Raw genomic sequence first — 20,609 nt, 5'->3', positions numbered from 1 at the left:
GTCCTGGCTTGACCACCTGTGAGCCATGTGACCCTGGGCAAGTTACTCAGCTTCCCTGTGTCTCAATTTACCCCATCTGTAAAACGGGGATATGGATTGTGGCTAATTGAGCAGGTTGTCAAGCGGACTAAATCCGTTCACGTTTGTAAAGTGCTTGTTACACGAAACACACTTGTTTCTCAGAGTCCGCCGGCCCTACTAACCATCACCGTCAGTGTAATGTCAAGCTGGGCTAAGGAGAAAAGAAGACAGCCTCCTGCATTACAGAAATACTTCCAGGGTTGCAAGTTACATGCCTCATCTAAAGACATCAAAATACAAAAAAAAAAAAAAAAGTCAATAGTAGGCTCCAGAAAATCGGGTACTTTCCCCATCGGCTGGATAAGGAAAACAAAGGACTCAGAGCGGTCAGGTGAAAGGTGAGGTTAGATCATCGGGGCAATGCACCCGCTTGACAGGACTCATCTCCGGAAAAGCCACTTGATATGGGTTTCTCCCTCCAGGTCAGGGCTCAGCTCTGTGTCGGACGACTGGTTCGTGGTCTTCCAAGTGAACAGCCGCCGCGACTACATCGGCAGAGCAAAAGATCCTAATTAGGACCTTTGTGTCTGGGCCGAGAAAACACTCGACAAGACTTGCTCATGTTCAGACCATGTGTTGTGATCTTGGCCAACTTATTATTATTTTTTTAAAGATTTTATTTATTAATTCATGAGAATACATAGAGAGAGAGAGAGAGAGAGAGAGACAGGAGGAGGGAGAAGCAGGCTCCATGCAGGGAGCCCGACGTGGGACTCGATCCCGGGTCTCCAGGATCACGCCCTGGGCCGAAGTCGGCGCTAAACCGCTGAGCCCCCCGGGCTGCCCTTGGCCAACTTATGTAACCTCTTCAGACGTGGCTTCCCTGGTCTAACGAGCCGGTGCTGTGACATGTGTCTCAAGAGGGTCGCCCACAAGAACGAAAGCGTACTGCGCTCAACCGGGCTCCTGCTCGTCCCAAGTGTGCAAGACTCCGTAGCTGATATTTATGCGGAACCATCCGACACCGCATTCTTACGGAGCAGGTGGATGTCATTCATACTCAGACGAGTCGCCCTGCTGCTAGAGAACAGCAGCTCCGTGTGCGGTAGCAAGCAGGAAAGGGCATAGCACCCCCATTTTGCAGAGGGAGCCACTGAGGCCCAGAGAGAAGGAACGACCCAGCCAAGGCCACGTCCCAGTCAGGAAGCTGGGACTGGAATCCACCTGCCAGCCTGTCCCCTTCTTGCTCGCCCCCCCTCCTCCCAGCACGGGCGGCTGGTCACCAGGGGCAAGCGACGGTCCATGGCCGTGGCTCGAGTCGCTGTGGACAGAGCAAACATAGGATTGGCCCCACCTGGGAAATCCAGTCTGTCTGCTTCCTGACACTCGGTTGTGCAACAGGAGACAGGGAACCACAGCCGCTGCCGGCCCCCAGGAACTGCCTTTTCTGTTCCCCGATAACTTCTTACCCTGCCCCTGCCGGGAAGGAGCTGGCCCGGCTTCAGAGGCCTCACTGGCCAGCTCCCGGGGCCCCTGGAATGCCCACGGACAGTTGTGAGTGTCGCAGTTTTAACACGGCCATCCTTCTCGTCCCCCATCTTCCTGGCCCTCCCGTCCCCTCCGGCTCTTCAGAGCCTCGCGGGGGCTGCTGACACCTCTGGAGCTCTGACCGGCTCAGCCGCCGCCCCCGGGACAGCCCTGCAGGGCCCCGCTGCAGCTCAGCCCGGCCCCGCTGTCCCCTGCCACCCGCAGCCTTGTCCTCTTCCCGGCCCAGGGCTCTGGCATCATAATGAACGGCAAGTGTACTGTGCCCCAAACACAGAGGGCCACCTTTACTCCCCAGCCTGGGCGGGCGCTGGTCCCTCTCCTCTCCGTGTCCTTCCCCCCGCTACCGGCAACCCTTTATTCATCCTCTACCGGCCTCAGCGTGGGATGGCTAATTTTACGTGCCAAGTTAATGGGGCCACGGGGCACCCGAGTACTTGGCCAAACATTCCGGGCGTATCTGTGCGGGTGTTTTTAGGTGAGACCGACGTTTGAATGGATAGCCTGCAAAACAGATTGCCTCCCCCGCCCCCGCCCCCCACCCCGCCACCAAGTGTGGGTGGGCCTCGTGTCATCAGTGGAAGGCCTGAATAACACTGAAGGTCTGAGGAAGGGAGAACTCCTCCTGCCTGACTGGGTGAGGTGGACGTCACTGGTTCCCCGCCTTTAGGAGACACCGGTTCTTCCTCGCTCTCCCGCCTGCGGGCCGTTACGTTAGAACGACGTCGTCGGCTCGCGTGGGCCGTGACTTGGCCAGCTCGGTCTGCAGATCTTGGGACCTGCCAGTGATCAAAGTCACGTGAGCCAATTCCTTACAATAAATCTCTTCAGGGCGCCTGGGGGGCTCAGCAGTTGAAGGTCTGCCTTGGGCCCAGGGCGTAACCCCGGGGTCCCGGGATTGAGTCCTGCATCAGGCTCCCCGCATGGAGCCTGCTTCTCCCTCGGCCTGTGTCTCTGCCTCTCTCTCTGTGTCTCTTGTGAATAAATAAATAAAATCCTCAAAAAAAAAAAAAAAAGTAAATGAATCTCTTTACACACACACATCCTACCGGTCCCATCTCTCTGGAGACCCTGGTTAATACGAGTGTCACCCCTGACTACCCTTCTGTGCCGACGCTGCCTCGGGCACGCTCTCATTTTGCTCCCACGTCCTCAGCCCCCCATCGGGCCTCCTGCCCCCGGCTCTCCCTGCCCTTAACCACACGAGGTCCCCCTCCTCCAGCTGCCAGCCCCGGCCCCCAGCCAGAATCAGAGCCCCTGAACCCCCTGCCGGGCCCGTCCCTGTAACTCCAACGCCCACATATGGCGCAGGAGGGGAGCTGCTGAGACATGTCAAGGGGCTGTTCCAGGGAGCATAATAGCTCAACCAGTTCGAGTGCCTCCAACGTGCCGTACTCCGTGGCTGGAGGGAGGGCAGGATCCATCCCTGACCCTCACAGAGCTTCCCGCGGGGACAACGCACGTCAGAGTGACCCAACCTTCCCATCTGCAGAATGGGAAGCATGATCGAACAGCGGGGCGGGCTCTCTGGGGGCGACCGCACAGGGCAGGCCTCAGGAAAGGATTCAAGAGGCGGGACGTCCTGTCTCAGTTTCATTTCTGGTGAATTTTGAAAGAAATGAAAAGAACATTCTTTTTTTTCTTTTTTCTTTTTTTAGATTTATTCATGAGAGACACAGAGAGAGAGGCAGAGACACAGGCAGGGGGAGAAGCAGGCTCCCTGTGGGGAGTCTGATTCAGGACTCGATCCCAGGACCCTGGGATCACACCCTGATTTGAAGGCAAATGCATGACCGCTGAGCCCCCCAGGTGCCCCCCAAAGAAATTAAAAGAACATTCTTATCTCATTTCCAAGGCTTTTTCTCCCCCCAGTTTTGGAAGACCATTTTCCAGATTTAGGAAATAGTGTAAGGCCCCAATTCTTGGGACTTGAACAGGCTCTAGACTCTTCAGGGAGGCTTATTAAATCATGGATCGCTGGGCCCCAACCTGGGACCTTGTGATTCAGTAGGTTTGGAAGGGGGCTGAAAATTTGCATCGGTAACCAACTCGCAGGCTAATCCCAGGGGGCCACGCTGAGCCCCACTTGTCAGCAGTGTGGGGTTTGAATGGAAGCTTCGCCCCAGCCTTGGGAGGTGACCTCGGGCACTGCACTGGGCTTCAGTCACAGTGTATGTAACGTGACAGGGTGTACCTGGGACGTGGGACTCTCCAAGCCCTTCCAGACCACGAATCCCGGGCTCTGCAGATGGGACTCTCTGATCCACGGCAAAGCAGCAGCACCTGGTGCTCACTGCCCGGGGCAGGTGCCAGGTGCAGACGGAGGAGGGGAGGCCCAGCTGCATGTGTACTAATGACCTGGATACTTAGAGCAAGGTTTTGGGGTTTGTTTGTTTTTTTTTAGATTTTGTTTATTTTTAAAATATTTTATTTACTTATTCATGAGACACAGAGAGAGAGAGAGAGAGAAGCAGAGACACAGGCAGAGGGAGAAGCAGGCTCCATGCAGGGAGCCCGACGTGGGACTCGATCTTGGGTCTCCAGGATCACATCCTGGGCTGAAGTCAGCGCTAAACCACTGAGCCACCCGAGCTGCCTAGATTTTCTTTATTTGTTTGAGAGAGTGAGCACAAGCAGGGGAGGGGGCAGAGGGAGAGGGGGAGAGGGAGAAGCAGACTCCCCGCTGAGCAGGGAGCCCAGTGCAGGGCTCGATCCAGGACCCTGAGATCATGACCTGAGCCAAAGGCAGACGCCTAACCCACTGGGCCACCCAGGTGCCCCTCGAGCAAGGTTTTAATACATAAAATCCCAGCTATGAGTTCAACTGCTTGCAATTTGTTCTTTCTCCTCAGGGAGAAGGGCAGAAAGGCTCGGGTTCACTCAAGGTCCCACGGTGGGAGGACCAAGCTGAGGGAGGAAGAACTCTGCACCGAGGGTCAGAAGATACGGGTTCCAGGTCCAGCAGGTATAAATATGTCCTAATCTATCCCGGGTATCACATGGGGGCCACACGCATGCTAAAAATAATTAGCTATTGTGTATCTGAAATTCAAATCTATTCAAATTTATCTGGGTGGTCCTGTATGTTTATTTGCTAGCTCTGGCTAATTATCTCTCAGATCCTCACCGGCTCCAAGGCAGGTGTCGCCATGGCCTGTCTCAAGCATCTTCCAGGTAAGGAGCAAACGCTCCTATTTGTGGAAGCACCGTCCACAAGCCCCGCAAGAAGGAAACAACGCAAACGTCCGTCAGTGGGTGAATGGATAATCAAAATGCGTCCCGTCCGCACAGTAGGATATTACCGAGTCATAAAAAGGAATGAAGTACTGGACGGATACATACCGCAAGGACGAACCTTGCAATCCCGCTACGGGAAAGAAGACAGTCACAGGAGGCCATACATCGTGAGCTTTCTATGGTGGGGAGCACACGTTAAATTGAACTTTCCCATGTGCAAAACAGGATCCCGTTTATCTGAGATAGGATTCCTCGTCTGTGAAATACCCGCAGTAGGCAGAGTCGGAAATCCGGTTAGTGCTTTTCTGGGGCTTGGGCCGAGGGAAATGGGGAGTGACTGCTTCACAGGTATGGAGTTTCCTTTTGGGGTGATGAGAATGTTCTGGAACTAGGCTGTGGGGATGGTTGCACAGGTTGTACGTGGTGAGTGTACGAAATGGTAAGTCTCATGTGTGTGTGACTACGCTAAAAAAGAAAAAAGGAATCGCTCAAGTTAACCTCAATATACCTCCTCCCTGTGGGTCATGAGTTGAATCGTGTCCCCCCCACCCCGAAAAGATACGTCAAAGTCCTAAGCTTATTACCCGTGAACGTGGCCTTACATGGAAATAGTCTTTGCAGAGGTAATCAAGTTCAGATGAGGGCCCCTGGGGGGCTCAGTGGTTGAGCGTCTGCCTTCGGCTCAAGGCCTGATCCCAGGGTCCCGGGATCGAGTCCCGCATCGGGCTCCTTGCAGGGAGCCTGCTTCTCCCCCTGCCTGTGTCTCTCCCCCTCTCTCTCTCTCTGGGTGTCTCATGAATAAATAAATTAAACCTTTTTTAAAAAAACGTTCAGATGAGCTTATTAGGGTAGGTCCTCACCCAGTAGGACTGGTGTCCTTATAAAAAGATGTGAGGACGGAGACGGAGCCGCACAGGGAGCAGGAAGGCCGGGTGTCTCCAGAGGCAGAGACTGCAGAGCTCCCGCTAGGCCTGAGGAACGCCCGCGGCCACCAGAAGCTAAGGTCAGGGGGCTCCCCTGGAAGCGCTGGAGGGACCACGGAGCTGCCACCCCTTGGGTTTCAGACTTGCGGCCTCCACCGGGGAGAGAATGCATTTCTGCTGGCTGCAGGTTTGTGGTACTGTCGCAGCAACCCTAAGAAACACATGCACCGTGGGACCCCCCCCCCCCACCCGCCTGCTCCGGAGGAAGCAGCATCCTCTGAGCAGCTCCTCTCCCCTCCAGCCCCCCGCCCGGCCAGAACCTCCTCCGTCTGGGCTTTTCAAAGAAGCACACAGCACCGATGCGTCGTTCCATTGCCTCAGTTTTAAATATTTATTTAAAATCCAGAAGGGAAAAGGAGAAACGGAACCCACTGGGGGTTTAACACACTGACATGTGGACAGACATATAGGAGGACAGGAGAAGATCCCGAGAACGAGACAGAGGCCAGGCGGTCGCTGGCGGGGCTGGGGGGGAGCGGGGGCTGAGATGAGGCCCGAGCTGCTACAACACGCTTCCGTGGGGAGCGTCTGGGCTGGGGCGGGAGGGCGAGGCGCACAGGGAGTGTCTGGTGGGGAAGGTGGGCCGGACTGAGGTATTAAATAATGAAAATCAAATCCAATTCCCAAAGAAACACAACTTTAGAGAGAGAGAGAGAGAGAGAGAAAATAAAAGACACAAATAGACGTTCACATAAAATTTCCCCTTCTAGAAAAATAATTCCATACTTAAAGTAACCTCCAAATCCAACCTGGGTGCCGCCTGGTTCTCGGATATAGGACGGCTCAGACTGCACTGAGTCTCCCGATCACACTGAACCCCGAGATCCCCATAATTATTCTTTCTCCTCAGTCCGCAATTACATTTGGAGCTAATGATGCTGGGTTTCTAGAGGATTGAGTGACGGTGGAAAAGCAAGAGTGACGGCTGCATCTTGGAGGGGACAAGCTCCTGGGAGGGAGGATCATGGGGAACGGTATTTGGGGAATGGTACGGGGCCTTGTAAGGCGGCTCCCGGTTGGTAGGTCACCTCCAAGGCCAGCGCTGACCCCGCACCGCTTTCTTCGAGGTCCAGGCTTCTCCCAGGACCCTCCGGTCTAGATCCCACCTTCCAAGACGAGCCTAACTTCCCTCCAAGGGGCCATGAGAGGCCAAGCCAAATCCTTGATGCTCAGGCCTCCCCCTGCCTGAAGAGGACAAACCTTTCAAAGTCCATAAATTAAAAATGTAAATCTTTCTGCTTCTGTTTCTGGAAGGTTTTTTTTTTTTTTTTTTTTTTCCTTTTCCCTTTTTTTTTTTTTTTCCGGCTTTGCTTTTTTTGTTATTGTTGTTTTTTTTTTTCTTTTTCCTTCCCCTCCCCCCGCTGAGCTGATTACCTGACACGAGGGCGACACTAAGGACATTTTTAGATTCCCCAAACTTTGTCATTTGGAGGAGAAAGCAAAATGTGGACGATACTCCACATCAGAATAAATGGTTCTTCGAAGTCTGTAGCAAAAATGGTAGCACCTTCAAAATCTTAAATAGGCTTTTTTTTTCCCTTAAAAAAAAAATCACATACACTATGAGACAATTGCGAGCACCAGCGATTTCACAGTGGGAGGTAGCTAGCATGGGCACCCCCGGCCCCGAGGGTCGCGCCGCCCCCCTCTCGGCCTCCACAGCATCCCACCCTCTGGCTGCTCCTTCTCTCACCTCTTTCCCAGGTGAAAAAAAAAAATAGTAATGCACCTTCTTTGTGTTTGTTTAAATAAAATATATATACTTCTTTCTTTCCTTTTCTCCTTTTTCATGTCTCCTCTCTAATATTGCACATCAAAGCTCCCTGGCAGGGACCAGCTGGCGAGATGCCCCCTCCCCTCAGGCGGGCTGGAACGTGGGGCTCTTTGGGCAGGAAGCTGGGGAGGGCAGGGGGTGGCCGCAGAGCTGGGAGACAGGCCGCGGGGCTCAGGCGGGTTGCAGGCCCAGCTCGCTCTGGCTGGCTCTTTGGTTGGTCTTTGGGGGACTGAGCCGGGATCAGCTGGTCCCAAGGATACCCAGTTCCCTGCCACTGCCCCCCGCCTCACCCCCCCCCCCCCGGCCACTCCTACAGGGCAGACAACAGCTGGGGCCTACCCAAGGATGCTTGGGCAGGTGAGCTGCCTCTCCTGGGCCCACCTGCCCCTAGGTACCCTCCTCTGGCCTCCTCCTCCTCCTCTTCCCTCCCCGTCGAGGCCTAGAAGAGCCAGGAGGTCAGAGGTCAGAGGAAGCACGCAGGTCCAACTTCGAGGCGGTACTGCTTCCCTGATGAGGCAGGAGGGAGGTTGTCCACGCCGACAATGGGCAGCTGCTGGGGGTCCTGGGTCCGGAAGGTGAAAAGCGTCTGGTGCCAGCGGCCGTCCTGGACCTGAGGGAGGGAAGAGCATCACCACCCTCATCGTCGACACGTGCGCGTCCCCATCCTGTTTCCCACCGTGCAAGGGACCCCTGGCATGTCGCTGCAGCCACGACCTGCATGCGTCCACTGAGACTGCTTCTGCTACCTCCACCCTGGGAGGGAATGCACTCATGAATATCACCGTAGCTGCCTCCTGGGCTCCTTTCCTGATTCCCCAGGGCACAGTCTAGAGGCGGATCGGTGGGCTTCAAGGATCCGTATGTTTCTGAGGCTTTGCATCTCTGTGGGCTGCACGGGCCTACCTGGTTCCATTGCTCTGCCCTTTCCCGAGCTGCCCAGATCTTGTGTTTTTTAATACATTGAAATTCAGTGGCAACCTTGTATGGAGCAAGTCTGTCCCGTCATTGTTCCAACAGCATTTGCTCACTTTGCCACACCTTTTGAGAATTCTTGCAATATTTCAAACTTTTTCGGTACCGTGACCTTTGTTCTGGCCACCTGTGATCAGTGATTTTGACTCACTGCGAGCTCAGGTGATGGTCAGCCTCTTTGATCGGTGACGTATATTTTAATTAAGGTATGGACATGGTTTTTGTAGGCACGGTGCTGCTACACACTTAGTAGACTGCACTGTAACGTAGACGTAACTCCGATGTGCGCCGGGAAACCAAAAAATCCATCAGACTTACTTGATCGCCGCCTTCACATTTTTGCCGTGGTCTAGAGCCAAACCCACAATCTCTCTGAGGTATCCTCGTGTATACACAGCTGCAATCCCGAAAGCCTCTCCCAATTTTTTTTTCCCCCCAAATAGCTTTGTGCAAGAGTGTGGCTTTCCCCACACACTCTCACTAACGCCGTGCATTACTAGTTTTGTTTAATCTTGCGAAACTCGTTTTGGGGACAAATGTCTGACTCCCTCTCCACCAACAACTCACACACTTGGCGGTATTGAAAAATAAGCAAAAATGTTAACAGAAGAAATTAGCCTGGCCAGGGAGGGGGCCGAGAGCATAGAAGTACATTCTTCTTCTACAAGCAGCCTGGCAAAGAGGTACAGCATCTATCAGCCCGTGCTTTTTTTTTTTTTTTTCAATCAGCTGGATCTTCTCTCAGTTTGCCCAGAGAGGATAGTGGATAAAAGGGATTTTATAAAACTGTTATAGGGACGCCTGGGTGGCTCAGCAGTTGAGCGCCTCCCTTCGGCCCAGGGTGTGATCCTGGAGACCTGGGATCAAGTCCTGCGTCGGCCTCCCTGCATGGAGCCTGCTTCTCCCTCTGCCTGTGTCTCTGCCTCTCTCTCTCTGGTCTCTCATGAATAAATAAAATCTTAAAAAAAAAAGACTCAGAATCTCTAATAATAATAATAATAATAATATACTAATACAATATACCCTTCATACTAACATACCAAGGCAATACAGCAGTATGTATTGTGCTGTCATATACGATTTTATTATAAAAACCCATCTTTTCAACTTGAGTGGCCCCACGGGTTACCTTGCAGCCATCCATCGATACTTCTGGCCTGAACTGACCCCCTGCTTCAAAGATCTGCCCGTTCCAGGCCCGGAAGCGCACAGCCCGCTTGGCTGGGGCCTGCCCGGTGCCCTCCTGCCACACGGTCATGTTAAGGCAGTGGATGGTGATATGCTGTGTCACCTCAGAGCTCAGCAGGTGCAGAAAGTTCATCTGAACCCGGCTGACAGCAAACTCGACCTGTGGCAGGGACACGGCAGTGAGGGAGGGTCAGGCCTGCTGCCCAAGGTTCTCGCAAGCCCTCCCCTCTCCCTGGAGGGCGCGCAGAGAAGCTGCTTCCTCGTAAGCATTTCCCAGCTTTGCTTCCAGACCAGTGGCCATCGAGTCGGGGAATTGAGGTCTGTGTGAACTGGTCCACAGCCAAGGGGGAACAAGGAAGGGAAAAAATACCAAGGCCTGGCCGACTGCAGGGCCCGATCTACGAGGGTCCTGAGGGAACCCGAGCCACCCTCCACTGCATGGGTGCAGCCAGGAGAAGGGGAGGGCATTGTGTTTGGAGCTGAGCTGGGATCCCAAAGCCCGGAGATGAAGAGGAACTAGCCCAAGGTCCGGAGGCTCTACAAGTGCAGGAGAAATGAGAAGTGCCCTCCCCACTCTTTCTAAGTCCCAAGACGCCAGAGATGGCAGGGACACCCAACAGGGAAGGGATCTGCGACTGGAGCGGGTGCAGCGGGTGCAGCGGGTGCAGCGGCAGCCCTGCCGGCTGGCTTTTCTTTTTGTAAAGGACGCGCCTGATTGAAGCGTTCATGGTCTGGCATCCACTTCAAAGACTGCTATGGCGAACGAATGGAATAAATGCGATGCCAGCCGCAAGGCCAGGTGAAGAGCCCGCCCCGCTGCCCTGAGGCTCCTCTGTTTTATTTTTCTTTTTTTAAAGATTTTATTTATTTATTCATGAGAGACACACAGAGAGAGGCAGAGACACAGGCAGAGGGAGAAGCAGGCTCCATGCAGGGAGCCCGATGCTTCAGCCCGGGCTGAAGGCAGATGCTCAACCACTGAGCCACCGAGGCCCGCTCCTTTGTTTTAGACACCAGGATTGCCAGAGCTGCCCATTTGGGCCACTTGTTCTCTCTCTTCCTATGCTTTACCTTCCCGCTCTCCTGTTTTAAATTCACCAATTTAAGAGCAAACCCGGGAATCCCTAAGCCCTCACACTGGACCCCAATAGGAGCAGAACCCCAGGCTCCTACTCTCTCTCTCTGTGTCTCTCTCTCTCCCGGTGACCTGGCTGTGTGGTCCCCAGTGTGCTGTGTCATTTCCAGGTCCCGTAATCACAGACCTCTATTTTTTCAAAGTTTCTGGATAGCGAAGGGCATCTTGCAATCATAAGAACCAGGAGGGCTGGTCCAGCCACCACGTTGGTTATTGGTAGGCTGAGGCCGGTACGAAACAGGGGTCATTGCTCCTCATGGGGATGGCGACCCGGGTGGGCAGTCGTGCCACCAATGCAGGTGCCAACTCTGACCTCAGCCCTCTGCCTGCCAGATTTGCTGTGGGGACCCCAAACCTCCGAGCCAGAGTCAGAGAGGAAAGGGCCTGACTGGCGGGGCCCGGGGTGAGGCGGCCCCAGTGCCTGACACAGCGTCCGGCACACGGTAGGGACCCAACAAGGCTTGCTGGCCAGCTGGCCCACATGGAGATGCTCAAACCCTGGGTCTGACCCAGTTGGCATGAGGCACCTCCCAGAGCCTCCCCAGGAGGGCTGATGGGATGGGAGGGGCCTCTGGGTTCCTGCCTCCCCCCTGCAGGCAGGTGGGCTCCTCTCCCTGCAGCATGAATCCTCCCATATGGAGGACTTGCCGCTACTGGAGACCCACAGTCCACTGTGGGGTACCGTGGACGGGGGAGTGACCGCACCCCACTGCCCCGCCTGCCCTGGCTTGTGGTTGAGCTGTCCTGAGCCCCCTCAAGTGCTCAGCCCAGAGACAGGCACATGGAAAGCAGGCACCGAACGTTAATTAAATATCTGCATACGCGCCTCGGAGACCATGACTTATTTTGTCCTGATGGTTCATGGTTCTCTGAGCCCGGCCAGCCTGGCCAACTGTGCTGTTTTAGATATTAGGCAGAAAGTTCTATCTGAAATAGGAACCATTAACATCACATGTCTTGAAAGGGTTTAGAAACCACAGATTTAGGGATGCCTGGGTGGCTGAGCAGTTGAGCATCTGCCTTTGGCTCAGGTCGTGATCTCGGGGTCCTGGGATCCAGTCCTATACCAGGCTCTCCACGGGGAGCCTCCTTCTCCCTCTGCCTGTGTCTCTGCCTTTCTCTCTGGGTCTCTCATGAATAAATAAATAAAATCTTAAAAAAAAAAAACCCACAGATTTAGAACAAACCATTTCCCAATTTATAGATGAGAAAGAAAACCGAGGTTCATAAAGAAGCCATGGTCATGGCCCAGACCAAAATTTGGGTGGGCAGTGGCCCAGGGCAAGGTGGGCATAGAGAGGGCCAGTCGGGGGTGGGGGTGGGGAGCAGACTGCTACCTTGGAGGCCGTGATGGGCTTGAGACACGTTTGTCCACCGTGCGTGAAGTTGCAGGAAACTTCGATGGTGTCGGATGAGCAGCCAAGGTTTGGATCCACCCAGTAGGTACCTGCAGGCAGCAGGGAGGGGGGCGGTATATGTACGTGAGGAGGAGCCCAGGGCCTGCTTCTGCAGGTGGACCCCAACCTTGTGACCCTCTGAGCCCCAGTTGGGCAATGGCGTCAAGAAAGGACGTGGAGAAGGATGCCAGGAGCCACTGAGATGGCAGGAAACGCTCAGGGCAGAGCTCACGGCTGGCGGGGCCCCTGGCGGAGCCACACGGCTGAGCACCTGCCCGTGTCCATCCTACAGAGGGGCCAGCTCAGGCTGAGAGGCTGAACCACTAGCCCGGGGACTTAGGGATCATCCAATTGAATGGGGTCTCCCCCAAGGCTGGTGATCCTCCCAGGGCTTGCCGGGGGAGGAGGGGGGTCAGGCTTCCACCCCGTCAGCTGGGCACATCTGCTGGCATCTGGTTTCCCCACTGGGCTCCCAAGGGAATGCACGGCCCCACAGCTGAGAGGACCGGCGCCGGTCCACCTTCTCGTCAGTGGAGGGAAGACGTGTGGACAGAAAGGGGGGGACATCCTGGCTCTCAGGGAATCCGTGACAGCCTCCTCCTGCCTTGGGCGCTTGGCCTGCCCAAGCTCTTGTCTCCTTGCACTGGACGGTCGTCCCCACTTTCCCACACTCCAGGAGTCACAGGGTCCGTCCGCGTGTGAGGCTCGGGGACTGTCGAGGGGAGAAGTGACTGCCTCACGCGCCTGTGTCCCCAGGGATAGACACTTGACCCCGATGAGCCAAGACGTGAATGCTCCACGTCCCCAGCCCCTCCTGGAAGGCCCCTGCCCCCCCCTCCAGCCCCGGACCCCACAGGCCCTCATACCATCCACCATCTTCTGCTCACAGTCCATGAGGTCCCGGCAGACCCGGGCGGGGTTCTCTTTGGTGCCCAGGGGCGTCTTAATGCTCTGGATGAGGTTGCTGAGGTAGTGTAAGGTTTTAAAGATCTCCCCTCCCTGGTCCAGCACCAGCCGGTCCGGATGGCTGTAACCCTGTCATGGAGGAGAGCGGCTGGCCAGCGGCCCCCGGGGGCCCGGCCCCCCCAACCTACTCGGGAGATGCCCTGAGGCCCCAGGGGCGTGAAGGGGCTCCCTCCACCTGACAGGCAAGGAAGCTGGGTGCCCCCCGGGGTGGGGGCTGCCGTGAGAGCTGGGAAGCTTGCCCGGGAAGGGGGCCCAGGCGGGCGGGCGGCCGGAGTACCTCTGCTTTCAGTGCTCCATTTGTGTCCATCCACGTCTGGAAAGCTGCGCCCAGGTCATCTTGCTGCTGTGCCCAGAGAAGACAGCTGTGCATCCTGCCCCCCGGGGCCCCCCAGACTCCCCGGGAGGGAGACCCAGGGCCGGAGCACGAGCTCTCCCACCCACCTGCCTCCTGTGCAACTCTCTCGTCCTCCCTCCATTTACGGAGTCAGGGCTGACCCTTCAACTCTCTTTTATCAGGCACTTCCATAGCTCTTCATCGCCCTCGGGATTAAGTCCAAATTCCTCCACCCACGTGGTTCCAAGACCTGGCCTGAGGACTGCGGTCTCTGGCCCAGCCTCTCTTCTCTTGCCCATATATGCTCCACACACCAGACACACTATGAAACAGCTAAGTTGCTAAGCATCATGCTCAATCTGGCCACAGGACCTTTGCACATGCGGCTCCCAATACCCGGAACATTCTTCTTCCCACCTGCCTATCTCCTACTCCAGTGGTTCTCAATCAGGGGCAGTGGTGCTCTGTAGGGGCTATGTGGTTATGTCTAGAGACTTCTTGGCCGTCACAGGTGGAGAAGGGGGTACTCCCGGCATCTAGTGGGTCGAGGCCAGGGATGCTGCTAACCATCCTACAATCACTTGCAGCAAAAAAATCATCTGGTCCCCCAAGGTCCATACATGTCGCGGTGAGAAACCCGGCCCTATACTCATCCTACAGACGTCCACTTCCGTCGGAACTCGTTCCTGGTGCGCTCGCTCACCCCCAGGCTGGGTGCGGCCCCCTTCTCTGTGTACCCACGGGCCCTGAGTTTCTCCTCTGGCTTGCGGTGTGACTGTCTACCCCACACCTGTGCCTCTGACCCTGGCCTGGGGCTTCCCAGAAATGGCCTTGCTGGGGAGACTGTGACATTGAGTGAGGCCCAAGAGGTCCAGAGCCCCGACTCTAGAGGTTGTTTCTCAAGTTCACATCTCAGCCTTGCTCCCTGCTAACTGCATGACCCGGGCAGCCGGCTTACCGCCTCCCTACATCTGAGGGTGGGCACGACGCTCAAGCTCTCGGAACCTCGAGAGGAATAAATGAGCGAATCCAGGAAGAGCCCACCTCCCATTGTCCGCGTGTCACAGACACTCGGTATATCCATTCCCATGCAAAACATTCAAAATCCTCGAATTTGGGGCACCTGGGCGGCTCAGTGGTTGAGCGTCTGCCTTTGTCTCAGGGCATGATCCCAGAGTACTGGGATCGAATCCCGTATGGGGCTCCCCGCAGGGAGCCTGCTTCTCCCTCTGCCTGTGTCTCTGCCTCTCTGTGTGTCTCTCAGGAATAAATAAATAAAATCTTAAAAAAAAAAAATCCTTGGGCAGCCCGGGTGGCTCAGTGGTTTGGCCCTGTCTTCAGCCCCGGGCATGATCCTGGAGACCTGGGATCGAGTCCCACGTCAGGCTCCCTGCATGGAGCTTGCTTTTCCCTCTGCCTGTGTCTCTGCACCCCCCCTCTCTCTCTGGTCTCTCATGAATAAATAATTAAAATCTTAATTTAAAAAATCCTCAAATTTTCCTTTTTTTTTTTTTTTAGAAGGAAAGGGTTTTTTTTCTGGATCTCTTCACTTTCCCCCAGCTGTCTGGCTTCCTTAGTGATGAAAGGGCTACGGAAGCTGTGGAGGGGAGGCTGGGGCCAACAGTTCATTTTCGTGAACGATGCCCGGGTGGGGGAGAGGGGGTGCTGGACGGAAGCTGAGAGATGAGAAGAGCAGAGAATCCAAGGGCCTGGCTCAGTCAATCCGGGGGACACTGTCAGGGCCTGGGCGTGACCATCAGCTGGCGCAGTGGTAACACGGGGAGGGCCCCTGGTTGGGGTGGAGGCTGGGAGGGGCCATACTTTCAGGCAGGCACCCACCAGGGAGGAACGCAGCCTCCCTGCCCCAGTCTGCTCCCTTGCCCGGCCCTCTTTGGACTCAATCTGAGATGAAGGGACCCTATGATGTTGTGACCTATAAGAAATATATTTTGGGGACGCCTGGGTGGCTCAGTGGTTGAGCGTCTTTGGCTCAGGGTGTGATCCCAGGGTCCTGGGATCAAGTTCTGCATCGGGCTCCCTGCATGGAGCCTGCTTCTCCCTCTGCCTGTGTCTCTGCATCTCTCTCTCTGTGTTTCTCACGAATAAATACATAAAATCTTAAAAAGAAATATGTATTTGGTCTTTGGCCCTCTTCCTGGCACAGTCTCTCGTCATGTTACTGAGGGGACTCTCGCAAAGCCCCCAGGTAACCACGGGGTAGGGGGCCTGATTGCTGAGGGAAGCAACCTTGGGATAAGTGGGTTAGAAGCTGTAGTCCTGGCCCACCCGCCTCACCACCGCCACCTCCGGGGAGGGCAGAGGGGCTGGAGGGTGAATCAACCACCAATGGCCAATGATTTCATCAGTCACACTTATGTAACGAAGCCTCCATAAAAACCCAAAAGGGTGGTCTTCAGAGTTGGCGACCACGTGGAGATCTGGGGAGTGGCCGCCTGGAGAGGGCTCAGGAGCTCTGGGCCTCCGCCGCACCTGGTGCCCGTCTTCCACCTGGTTGTTCCTGAGTTATTATTATTAGTTTTTTAAATAATAAACCGATAATCTAGTAGGGAAAATGTTTCTCTGATCTGTGAGCTGCTTGAGCAAATTAATTGACGCTGATGACAGGGCGTGGGAACCCCTGGTCTATACCCGGTGGGCCAGAAGCCCAGGTGACAAGCCGGCATCTGAGGTGGGCAGGATGGGGAGTGCGTCCTGTGGGGTTGGGAACCCGTGGGGTCTGGTGCTTCGTCCTGGTGCACAGTGTCGGGATTGAGTTGACCTGCAGGACCCCCAGCTGGTGTCCCATAATCACTCTTTGGTATGGGGAACACCCCACCCCCGTCCTCCAAGCTTGAATTAATACCAGGACCTATGTAGACCCTCGGCAATCGGCTGATCTGCACCAAGGACGCCGACCAGACCAGGAGCCCAGCCACTGGAGGGTCTTCCTGGGTTCACAGTCAGGGGCACATCCTGGCTAGAACCTGGATCCCCCCATCCCCTGGCGCAGGGCTCTTTCTGCCGATTCAGAGCCCGGGGCCCGGCATGGATAGACAAAAGCACACGGGCATCCCTGGGCCTGGCTGAGGGTTCCAGCCATTGTGAACAAAAAGAGGTCAGCGGCCAACCACCCCCTTGCCCTCCCAGGCCTTACCCCAAGCCGGCCAAAGAGAACATTCGCCAACTTACAAAGTGGAGAGGGCTCCCCGGAGGACCCTGCAAAAGAAGACGCTCGGTCACTATTTGGCAGGCACTGGGTGCTAGGGCCCCAGGGGCTGTCAGGAGCCGGGGGGGGGGGCATCCGGGCACGAGAGGGCACACACAACTGGTCTCTGCTCTTCTAGGGGCCTGGTCTTGCCAGGGCGGCCCTAGGCCTTTCTAGAAGTCAGTGGAGGCTTGTGAGGTCAAGACAGGCAACTGCCGGCCAAGCCCGGGGTCTCCTTCAAGGGAGCTCTGCCCCCCTGCCCTGGAGTCCAAGGGGCCGCTGAGCGCGAGTACCTACCGGTGGGCCAGGCCGCCCTCTGGGACCAGGAGGACCCTGGAGGAAAAGAAGAAGAGTGAGGCCCTGGCCAAAGGCCTTCCATCTTCCCCACCCGGGCCTCCCGGAGCAGACGTGCGACCCAGGGACAGTGATGGCTCCAGCACAGAGGGGTACACAGGAGGACTGAGGCCCGGGGCAGAGAACACGCCCGAGGGCTCCAGCGCTCATGGGCAGGGGAGCCCACAGCGCCCACCCGTCCCACTCCCCCATCCCGGCAGCCCTCATCCCCCGGCCCACTCACCCTCGGACCTTGCAATCCCTGGAGGAGGACAGAAGCAGAGAGACAGTCAGGGGGTGGGGCTGAGCCATGCCCTCCACCCCTCCCCCACCCCACCCACTGCAGCTCTGCTTCCCCCCTCCACCCCCGCCCAGCCCATCAACTCACCAAGTCCCCTCGGCTGCCTTTGTCACCCTTTGGACCCTGCAATAAACCATGGCCCGGTAAGAGAGGACTCAGACAGGAAGTTCTAGTCCCGAGATGGGGACACTGAGGCTCAGACTGGCCCTGGGCCGTAGAGATAAGCTTGCCCCCGCAGTCCTTCTGGCCGGCCCCCTACACATACCGGGCGTCCCGAAGGTCCCAGGATTCCGAGGGGCCCAATGATGCCTTCCTTTCCCTAGAGGAGAGAGAAGGGTTTGTGTGCCCTCATTGCAGGGCCTGGGGGCCCCTCCTGTGTGACTTGGGGTGGGGTCCGAGGGTGGGGGGCGAGGGGGCAGGGGAGGGGGGCGCGGGAATGGCTCAAGCAAGGGGCTGGAAGTGGGAAGGAAGGCTGTGGGCAGAGAGGGCTCCAGCCTGACGGAACAGGGGGAGTGGGGTGTGCCTCCACCCGGCGGCCGGCCGGCCAGCCCTGGGCCCGGGCGACTGGCCCTGCTCGGACCGACCAGGAGGGGACTCACCATCAAGCCAGGGGGCCCCCGAGGGCCCTGGATGCCTTTGGAGCCGACGTCTCCGGGGGGGCCCTGTGGGAGGCAGAAGAAGGGCTGTGTCTGGGTGGCCACCGGGTCGGGGCTCCCGCGGCTCCACGGCCCCTGGGCGCTGGCCACACCTCGCCCTTCCTGTCAAGAGAGGCCTTACCTGGAGGCTCCGGGAAGAGTCACAAATGTCCACAATTAGCAAGCAGGTACCAGCGCTATATGCCGTACGCCTCTGCCACAACAACCCTCTACGGGCATCCCGCCCATTTCACAGATGGCAACACTGAGGCCCAACCGGAGGTACAGAGTCCCCTGCCTAACGCCCAGAGCAGGAGAGCCGGGCTGGGGACCCAGGTCCGCTGGAGAACGCGGATGCTCGCGCCCGGTGCAGGCGGCCTTCCAGCCCACGTGGGAGCGCTCAAGGAGTATTTGTTGAGTAAATGGATAAACGAACAGGGGGGTGGATGGAGGGGACCCCAACAGGAACCGGGTGGAGCGGGAGCCCGTACCTTGGGTCCGAAGAGGCCAGCCATTCCTGGGAAGCCCATCTCGCCAGAGTCACCCTGCGGGGAGAGCAGAGCGAGATGTGGTGGGTGCAGCCAGGGCGAGGGGGCCCAGCCCATCACCCGGGACCCCAGGGCTGGCCTTCCCCCACGGACTTCGGCGACGCCACCTCCAGGCAAAGGCTCATATGCTAGACAGCGGTCGCCTGGGCTCCGAGCGGGCAGGAGCCTGTGCCCTCTGCGGAGGCCAGCTCAGGGATTCCATGAGGAATGTTCTAGAACACTGGGGGTCTCCTGTCCCACGTCTTCAAGGAAGTGAATGAAAGGACCTGCAAACGCTTCCCTGGACCCGTCTCAGAGGCTCCATCAAGGACTAGGCCCCCCAGAAGGAGCTCATGAGCTGTGGGCCCCGATGTGCCAGGTGGTTGCATGCACCCCCGTTCCGACTTCGGCCCAGGGAGGCGTAACAGGCACAGGTGAGAGGCCTGCGGCTCAGGGAGCAGGAACGTGCTCGTAGTCACACGGGTGCCATCCTTACTATTGAGTTTTGAGAACTCTTTACATATTCTAGATACAAATCCTTTCCTAGCTATAAATTTGCACGTTCTCCTACCACGTGGCTTGTCTTTTTATTCTCTTAACAGCGTCCTTGGAGGAGCCAAAGCTTTACATTTTGATAAAGCCCCACTCATCACTCCTTTTTGGTGTCACATCTAAGAAATCCTCGTATAACCCCAGGTCTCGACGATTACGATTTTTCTGCTACGCTCTCTTCTAAAAGTTGAGCATTTTAGGTTTTACATTTAGGCGTGTGGTCCACGTTGAGTTCATTTTGTCCACGTTATAAGGTGTCCAGTTGCTAGAAAAGACTGAGTTGCTTCTGCAACTTTGTCAAAAGTCCGTTATCCACGTGTGAATATATTTCTGGACTCTCCATGCCGTTCCTTTGGCCTATTATTAGTATGTTGATGGCGGTGCCTCCCCTCTTGGTTGCTGTTCCTATATAATGTCTGGAAATCAACTACTGGGAGTTCCCCCAAAAGAAAAGCCTTCTCTTTTCGAGTTGCTTTGGTTATTCCAGATCTTGCCCACTTGCAAATAAATGTGAGACTCAAGCTTGTTATTTCTTCCACGAGAGAGGCCTGATGGGATTTTGGTTGGGATCGTGCTGACTCCATATACCAACTGGGGGGCAACTGCCATCCTAACAGCACCGAGTCTTTGACCACTGAGCACAGCACCTCCGCTTACTTAGGTCTTCCCCGGTTGATTTCAGAAATGCTTCGAAGCTTTGCAGTGCACCTGCCTCGTACGTACGCCCGTCGGCATACGGATGTCTAAGAGTTGGCCGTTTTCTCGCTATTATAAACAGCACTGCTTTTTGGGTCTCAAGTTCTGACTGTGGCTAGCGTACAGTTCCTTCGTGCACTCGGAGCTGGTGTCCCGTCGTCTTGCTGTACCACTGGTTCTAGCAGCTTCACTGCGGATTCCATCCGGGCTTCTACACAGACGGTGATTCTATCTACCCATGAAAAGAGTCGCTTCTTCCTTTTTTGAGATGAATGCCTTTTGTTTTTCATTCCTTACGGCACCGGCTCGAACTGCCAGCCCAACGCGGAGTAGAAGTAGTGAGAACAAGCATCTTCGACTCGTTTCTGCTTCTTGGACAAAAAAAAAAAAAAAAAAAAAAAAGCGAAACACAACACCACGCCATTCACTATTAAGTGTGATGCTAAGTGTCCGTTTTCCACCAACGCCTTCCTCCCCATCGGGGAAGCTCCTTTTCCGTATACCAAGTTCATGGAGCGCTTTTATCAGAAATGGGGTTGCGTTTTGGCAAATGCTTTTCTTGCATCCACGGAGGGGAGCAAATAGGTTTTCTTTCTCAGTTTGTTAAGATGGTGAATTATGTTGACTTACTTTCAAATATCACGCCACCCTCGCATTCCTGGGGTACATCTGGTCTCGGTGTCCTCCCCCCTTTTTTTTTTTTTTACACATTCTTAGACTGATTTTTCTACAATTGTGTTGAGAATCTCCTTATCTCTATTTCTTTTTTTTTAAGATTTTATTTATTTATTCATAAGAGACACAGAGA

General features: G+C 55.7%; 2 protein-coding genes and 1 long non-coding RNA gene across 7 annotated transcripts in view; 1 reads left to right on the top strand and 2 right to left on the bottom strand.

The window, feature by feature from the left end:
* The window catches only part of ATP6V1G1 (ATPase H+ transporting V1 subunit G1), a 247,032-nt gene that overhangs the window by 204,757 nt on the left and 21,666 nt on the right, over positions 1-20,609 (bottom strand). The window lies entirely within an intron of this gene.
* COL27A1 (collagen type XXVII alpha 1 chain) overlaps positions 6,094-20,609 on the bottom strand; it is a 135,058-nt gene continuing 120,542 nt past the window's right edge. For 3 of the 5 annotated variants that reach the window (XM_025431951.3, XM_049116396.1, XM_049116398.1), the window contains 12 exons: positions 18,518-18,571; positions 17,991-18,053; positions 17,657-17,710; positions 17,479-17,514; positions 17,335-17,352; positions 17,055-17,090; positions 16,742-16,768; positions 13,496-13,561; positions 13,119-13,287; positions 12,193-12,302; positions 9,662-9,880; positions 6,094-8,170 (listed from right to left, as the gene is read on the bottom strand). In XM_025431951.3, the coding sequence (XP_025287736.1) occupies positions 8,024-8,170; positions 9,662-9,880; positions 12,193-12,302; positions 13,119-13,287; positions 13,496-13,561; positions 16,742-16,768; positions 17,055-17,090; positions 17,335-17,352; positions 17,479-17,514; positions 17,657-17,710; positions 17,991-18,053; positions 18,518-18,571 (999 nt within the window). In that variant the 3' untranslated portion in view covers positions 6,094-8,023. Of the gene's footprint in view, positions 8,171-9,661; positions 9,881-12,192; positions 12,303-13,118; positions 13,288-13,495; positions 13,562-16,741; positions 16,769-17,054; positions 17,091-17,334; positions 17,353-17,478; positions 17,515-17,656; positions 17,711-17,990; positions 18,054-18,517; positions 18,572-20,609 lie in introns of those variants that run through there. The other 2 variants (XM_049116397.1, XR_007414150.1) reach the window with 2 other exon arrangements.
* Positions 18,809-20,214, top strand: LOC112649613 (uncharacterized). Its single transcript, XR_003129674.3, has 2 exons — positions 18,809-18,987; positions 19,788-20,214. It is a non-coding gene; the product is annotated as an uncharacterized LOC112649613 (long non-coding RNA).

Source organism: Canis lupus, chromosome 11 (genome assembly GCF_003254725.2).
Source record: "Canis lupus dingo isolate Sandy chromosome 11, ASM325472v2, whole genome shotgun sequence".
Lineage (NCBI taxonomy): Eukaryota > Metazoa > Chordata > Mammalia > Carnivora > Canidae > Canis > Canis lupus.
Note: the sequence above shows the minus strand (reverse complement) of the source record. Positions and strands in the feature narration are given on the sequence as shown.